The 7,080-nt window shown below is 50.9% G+C and overlaps 1 protein-coding gene across 2 annotated transcripts; it reads left to right on the top strand.

Annotated features, from left to right (window-relative positions):
• The first annotated feature begins 1,163 nt into the window (after positions 1 to 1,163).
• Positions 1,164 to 4,728, top strand: LOC119367438. Of its 2 annotated transcripts, XM_037632952.1 has the most exons (3): positions 1,164 to 1,692; positions 1,837 to 1,929; positions 4,349 to 4,728. In XM_037632952.1, exons 1-2 carry the CDS (start codon positions 1,197 to 1,199, stop codon positions 1,905 to 1,907), a joined length of 567 nt encoding a protein of 188 aa, XP_037488849.1. In that variant the 5' UTR covers positions 1,164 to 1,196; the 3' UTR covers positions 1,908 to 1,929; positions 4,349 to 4,728. The 2 variants fall into 2 exon arrangements, with proteins under 2 accessions (XP_037488849.1, XP_037488848.1); XM_037632951.1 differs by lacking the exon at positions 4,349 to 4,728 and having other exon boundaries at positions 1,837 to 2,138.
• The last annotated feature ends 2,352 nt before the right edge of the window (positions 4,729 to 7,080 follow it).

Genomic DNA, 7,080 nt, shown 5'->3' with positions numbered 1-7,080 from the left:
GATGAGCCCGGGCTCGGAGATAAATTATCGGGTCATATGTCACTTACAAATAAATTTGAAAAAACTATAAGTTCTGGCCTTGGTCTGGAAGTTCAAATATGCAGTTCAATAATAAACATCACCCGAAAAGAATATGCACAAAGGCAAATAGTTACAAAAAAAATCATCCAAAAACTCATGGCAGGTTCTATAGTGCACGGGGACACAGTTAGATTAAATCTGAACCGAGGTATTCGTTGCAACAGTGCCACGACATGCCAGTCTTCGGGTCAGGAATTAAACAGTGGAACCATGCATGCACATCCAACCATACAACGACTCGTAGCAAAGCTCAAAAAGTTTGATGATGCCGGTCAGATTCTACCGTCGCCGTGTGTGATGCATGACTCTAACCCATTGAATTCGAATCGGGGCACGGCTGGCTGGGCAGTAAACAATTGAATCGGTGCATGTTAAAATGTCTTGTGAGACTCAGAGCATCTCTAGCCGCGTTCCCAACAAGTCCTTTCAGGCGATTTTTCGGCCGCCGACGCCAAAAAATCGGCCCAGTCACGTCCCCAGGGGTCCATTTTTCGTCGGCTCGGATCGAAATTGGCGTCGGCGGGCCCAACTCGAACCCGGCGCGCTGGGGGCGCTCGGGAGCGCCGGGCGAATATTTTTTGGCGTGAAAGCGCCGTGGGCCAGCCGCGTCAGCGACTCGACTCGCTTCTCGCCGCTTCGTCGTCCTCATCGCCTCGTTTTCCGTGGCGAATCAATGCCAAAACTGCGGGCGCTGCCGCGCCGGTCAGCCTTCATTGATGCCTCACGGGCGGCGCAGTGAAGGCCGGGCGACGCGCGTCCACTCGCCCGCCACGCCTCCCGCCACGCGTAACGCGCCGAACAAGCCTACCGCGCGGCGCCTCCGGACAGCTCCAGCAGAAGCTGTAGCGCTAAAAGTTTTTGGACGTGCGCTAAAAAATGCCATCGCGCGCAGCATATTTTATACGCCGAATTGCGCGCGTCTCACAATTTACACTGTTTGCTTTTTGGGCGACTGCTAAAGTAAAGTTGGTCCCGACATATTAAAAGTGCTACAATGACACGCTATAATTTTTATTGGGCGCGGAATTTTTATACGGCCGTTGGAGATGCTCTTACCACCTAACCAGAGGCACACCGCGCGGGCAGGGGCAGGGCACAGACCGCCCGTCAACGCAATGGCGACCTCCGCGCTTTCCTGCTCCCCCGGCCTTCTCTTGACCCTCTTCCTCCTTGCCACGTCGGCGGCCTCGGAGGTGACCGTGCGCATCACGCACACCATGATCGGGTGCTACCCGGCGGCCACCAACGACAGCAGCTTCAACGCGACGGCGTTCCGAGCCAGCCTGCTCCCGCTCCTCGGCGCGCTCCCATCTGCCGCCGCGCCGACGGGCTTCGCGTCCCTGAGGTCCGACCGCGCGTTCGCCCGCGGGGTCTGCTTCGGCGACGCCGCGCCGTCCGGCTGCCTCGGGTGCCTGTCCGTGGCGGGCAAGAACCTGACCGACGGCTGCGGCGCCACCATCCGGCTTGCCGGCGTCTGGAACGACGGCTGTTTCGTGTCGTATGCCGACACCGCCGCCCCCTCGGGCACCACACTGGTCTCCACTGCGCTGGTGCCTCGCAGCGAACCCAGCGACCCCAGCGACCCCAACGGCTTCAGCAACCTTACTATCGGTGAGTTTCACTGATCTATTCTCGGAGACAACAATGGGCTGCAACCTTTGCTTACTTTTTCGTTGTTCCAGAACGAATGGTGCTTTTTTTTCGAAAAGGAGAACGAATAATGGTACTAATACAACATGTTCTGCTTTCCAACAGGTCTCTTCTACGCCCTTGTAGCCATGCAGTTCATCAACCTGATGCTGACAATCGCTAATGTTTTAAACTGACCGGTGAAGAGAAGAATGCAATGTACGTTAACATACTGTCTATTGTCTAGGTTCGAATTTCTTAGCGGCATGCATGTTCGTGATGTGCAGAGTAGAAAAAAGTTTTCTTCTGGTAAATATCACGCATCATTTTACTTCTGCTTGCTTATATATTTACATGCTTATGTTGGTTAAAACGATGGTGTGATGTTAGAAATGGAATAAAACAATACTCGATTTTTGTTTCCGTAATTATCTCTATGCAGTCAGCACGCACGTGACAGAGCAAACTGCAACAAACTACAACTCTGTGTGTGTGCCCGTGTGTGTGTGTTCGCGTGGTCACCATCGACGAGTTAGGTGCATGCCTAGTTCTGTTTTAGTTTCGTTCAGTTATGTGTGTGATGTGAGCATGTCGTGAGTTGTAGTCATTGATTAAGCAGACTTGCAAGAATGGCACTCCGGCCAGTTTGATCAACTGTTTACTTGCCTGCATGATATGATCGAGCCGTGTAGTTAATTAACTTGTAATGGGGACCCTGTTAATTTGCGGACGAACCTCTGTCCCAAACTAATTTTCATCATATATCAAACAAGGAAACCGGAATAAAATTTTATTTACCACGCCTACTCCCTGGATGAACTCCCTCGTGGGAATTCCCCTTCCCCTTCCCTTTGGTTACCAAACAGGTTGTGAGAGCCAGCATGTGAACGTGAGACACAACTGCTACTGCTAGTACTATATATATCGATCGTCTATCGACACGCAGCGCTTGCAGCTGCAGGCAAGGCACGTCATTACTCGCGCCGATCGAGCTACCACCGGTCGGACTTATGTACTAGTCTCGTATGTGTCGAAGACGGTGCGTCCGTGCGCGTACGCACACGCCGGGTCCAGGGGTGAAAGCAACGCCGACGGACCATGTATAGCAACAATGGCTCCTTCCTTTCTTTGCTCTCTTCTGTTTCTCCCTGGTTCTACCTGCCACCTATACTTAGATTATATCGGTTCATGCTCCGTGTCCATGACTTGATGAGGCGCCCAGAATAGCAAACTCAACTGGCACGCAGCACTTGCGGCATCACTTTCCAAGCACTCTCTTCTCTCTTTCTTCCTTTCTTTCGTTTCTTTCTTGTGTCCATTTCGCTGCATGCATGATGCACACAGCATGCATGGCAGGAGTAATTCGTTTCAGACGCCGCCGAATAAACGACGAGAAGAGGAGAGCAGCCACTCAGTACGACTCTCGCTAGGTTTTCTACACGATCTATCTCTGAGCGTCAACTAGTAGGCGTTGGATGGGTCAATTTCCATTCCATTCCAGATAGGGAAATGGTAGGTGGTGGTACGCTGCGCACCACTAGCACCATCAAAAATGCTAGACTTACTTAACCAGCTACGTAAAGCTACGTTCTTTCCGTAACACTAAATTAATCGCCCCCTGATTTTCACGGAGTGGGCCTCGGCCTATTTCCCCTCCAACCAAATCAGGCAATGTCACCTTTTATGTAGGTTACATAACAATCTCTACGTAGATGTAGCAAAACTCCTAGCACCACCATCATTTCTTCTCAGCAAAACCACCATCACCTTTTACCACCTACCAAGGCACGCCACGCGGGCAGGGCTCAGACTGCCCGGCAACGCAATGGCGACCTCCGCGCTTTCCCTGCTCCCCCGGCCTTCTCTTGACCCTCTTCCTCCTCGCCACGGCGGCAGCCTCGGCCTCGGAGGAGCCCGTGCGCGTCTTGCCCACCTTGATCGAGTGCTTCCCGGCGACCACCAATGGCAGCAGCGCTGCTAACGCGACGGCGTTCCGCGCCAACGTGTTGTCGCTCCTCGGCGCGCTCCCCTCCGCCGTCACGCCGACATGCCTCGGGTCCCTGCAGTCCGCCGGCCCCGACCGCGCGTTCGCCCGCGGGGTCTGCTTCGGCGACGCCGTGCCGCCCGACTGCCTGGAATGCCTGTCCGTCGCGGCCAAGAATACAGAAAACAGGAACTGACACTGTGCACTGGATCAATATGTTAGTCCAATAAATCATATAAAATGTTGTCAAAAATATGTGAAGTTGTATAATATTGACATAAAACAATAAAAATTATAGATACAACCGAGACGTATCATGTGTCTGCTTGTTTCTCTTTTAGAATGCGGACAAAAAAATTGACCGACGGTTGCGGCGCCACCACCCGACGCGCCCGCGTCTGGTCCAGCGGCTGCTCCGTGTCGTACGCCGACACCACCGACGTCTCCGGCCCGCTCGCTCGCACTTCCAAGTCCGACGCCGACAAGATGCTGGCCCCGCGGACGCGACAGCCGCGCCGGTGCCGACGAAGAGCAAAACGATCTCTAAGTTCTCCACATCCTTCATCGTCCTCGGCCTCATTTCATCTGTACGTGCATTGCTTCTACTAATTCGTGGATTAATCGTGTGAACTCCATTTGCGCGCGTGCATGCAGGGATGAAGATGAAGAGCCACCCGATCCTCTTAGCCGTGTTCATCCTCGCTGTCATTTGCATCGTACCCCTCTTGGCTTTCTTCATTTGTGTGTTGCTCTTATGTTGTTGTTAATTAAACCCATGGCGTAGGGTTGTAGTGAAGCAGACAGACAGAGTAGTATGTAGTACTATGTAGTAGTATATCTTTGGATCACCCTTAATTGCTAGGGATTAATTAGCTGGCCGCCTTAATTTTCGAGCTACTGCATGTACGACATACGTACGCGATCCATCTCTGAGTGTCAAAGTAGGCGTGCGTTGGGTCGATCTCCATGCTACTCCAGATAGGGAAATGGTGGGTGGTACGCACCACTGGCAGCCTCACAGATTAATCTCGACCCTGTCACACACGCCGGCACAGCTGCTCGCTGCTTCTGTTCGAACGCACATGCACTACATCTCAATCTTCGATTAATTACCTACTCTTCCCGCAATTTGTTCCATGATTGCTAAGTCTCAGTCGACGTCATATTCGTGGGATCTTACGTTAAGACCGTGCAAAAAATTTCTTTTAGCTTTGCTTTTTTTTCTTACATGTTATGTCATCCGACTTAGAATTGGTCAAGTCTCGGCCGACTATGACCTATCCACACCCAATTTTTTGTATACATCAATGCTAGTTAAAGCTATCTCTCTGCTTTCCATGTGTGTCGAGTACGGCGGCGCAGCCGTACCCGTCCCCACACGTCGTTCCTCTACAACCACACACTAGACGCGGAACCCATGGAGTTGGCAGTACAAGATCGGGCTCAGTCCACTAGCCTTGTATCTGAAATGCATAAAACAACGTTGGGAACAAAATTATATATGACGTTTTCTATAGCACTCATGCACTCAAAACAAATAAAAAATATAGGTATTGGTCTTATGTTTTGGTACTGGTCCCATCTGTGTTTGATACTTTTCAGTACTTCTGTTTTGGTAACTCCTATTTTTACTGGGTGTGGCTAAGTCTCAGTCGGTTGAGTCTTAACAACGTCTCAAATAAGTGACATAGCTTGTAAGAAGTAAAAAGAAAAAACTAACAGAAAATTGTGTGCGATTTTTCATGTAAGATCTCACGAAATATAACATTGACTGAGACATAACCAAGTCTTCAGATTTGGCAACACTGTTTTGCACCAATTGATTATAATTTTGTTTCGGTAACTCCTATTTGTTACGTGAGGATGAAGACTCTGTTTCAATTTTTTCACGGGACAAAACTAAAGTACTCCCTCCGTCTCATGTTTTTGCAAATTATGTTAGCTTGCAAAAACATTTTATATTATGGGATGGAGGGAGTAGTACTCATTGTAACAGTCGTACAGTATACATCGCATGTCGGTCGCGAAATAATAGTCGAACCATGCACACCAATCCAAGCGTACAACGACACGTAGTATGAGTGGCAAAGTTGAAAAGGTTTGTTCGCTGCCAGATCGAAGAAGCGAGCGACCCCATCAGTCGTGCAGTGCTGAATCGTTCATGGCAAAGGCTGGACCTAATCGGCCGAATTGGTGCAAAGAATTTGGTGGCCTTGTGCGGATGGGTGGGGTGCGGCAATATCCGGTGACAGTCACAGGTCGCTCGACGGTGGTAGCTGGCTAGCATCCATGCATATAGGAGTAGTAGCTAAGCTAGCTCTATTTACACAAAAAAGAAGAAGCGGAAGAAAAAGCTAAGCTAGCTCTCCATCCTTGCATCCACATGAGTCACATAACCACGCTCCGAGTACATGCGCGCTGGAGATGGACGGTGAGGTGATAATATCGACCATATACAGAAGAGACTAAGAATGCAACTGTAAAATAGCTCTGCTTGCTACTTATCGCCAGATTAAGAAGATCGACGGAGCCGGAGGTCGATTATTACAAGCATACTCCCTGCTGTCAACAACACATGCATGGCTAGAGAAACTCTAGATCGAGTACGTAGTAGTAGTAGTAGAGACCATGCAATGCCTGCTGCTAAAGCATACATAACATACCGTGCCAATTTTATTTTATTTTGGAACAAGATATACCGTATCAATATATACCATGTCTGCTGCGAATTAAGGTCTGATCGAATGACCAGACACACGCAACGCAAGACTTGATACTTAGGGCCCGTTCGGAAGCTCTCCAGCTTCCCAAACGGGCCAGCTTCTCGCGGGAGCTGGGCGAGCTGGCTTCTCGCGGGAGCTGGGCGAGCGTTCGGCTACCGACTTGGTCGGCTGTAGCGATAGGAAAACTGTTCGCTGAGAGAAAACGGTTCATGCAGGGCTTTAGCGATAGGAAAACGATTCGCTCGGTGGGCTGTAGCACTTCGGGATGGCATTACCACGTAATTTGGAGCAACTCTCGCTTCTCGTTTTCGTGAAGCTGGGCGATAGCTGCTCCACAAATTTGCACGCAGGTTCGCTCGTTCTCCAGAAGCTGGATTCCGGGAGCTGAACTGTTCGGCTGGCTTCTCGCGAGATTCTCTGGAATCTGGAAGTCAGACGAGATCCGAACGGGCCCTTAGCTTGCCCACCTCCAGCCAGGGAAGGATCTGGACCCGGCCGATCCCGACCTCAGACCGCCGCACCGCCTGCGCCTTCCTCTCCCTGCTCCAGGTCGCCGCCCATGCAAGCCCAGATCTTGTCGGCGATGATCTCCGTGATGAGGTCGAGGATCTGCGCCGTGCCCCGCATTGCGGGGATGGCCACCACGCCGAGCACAAAGCCCTC

This window comes from Triticum dicoccoides, chromosome 2B (genome assembly GCF_002162155.2).
Source record: "Triticum dicoccoides isolate Atlit2015 ecotype Zavitan chromosome 2B, WEW_v2.0, whole genome shotgun sequence".
NCBI lineage: Eukaryota > Viridiplantae > Streptophyta > Magnoliopsida > Poales > Poaceae > Triticum > Triticum dicoccoides.
The sequence above is the reverse complement of the archived record's forward strand: the minus strand, read 5'-3'. Positions and strand labels throughout refer to the sequence as shown.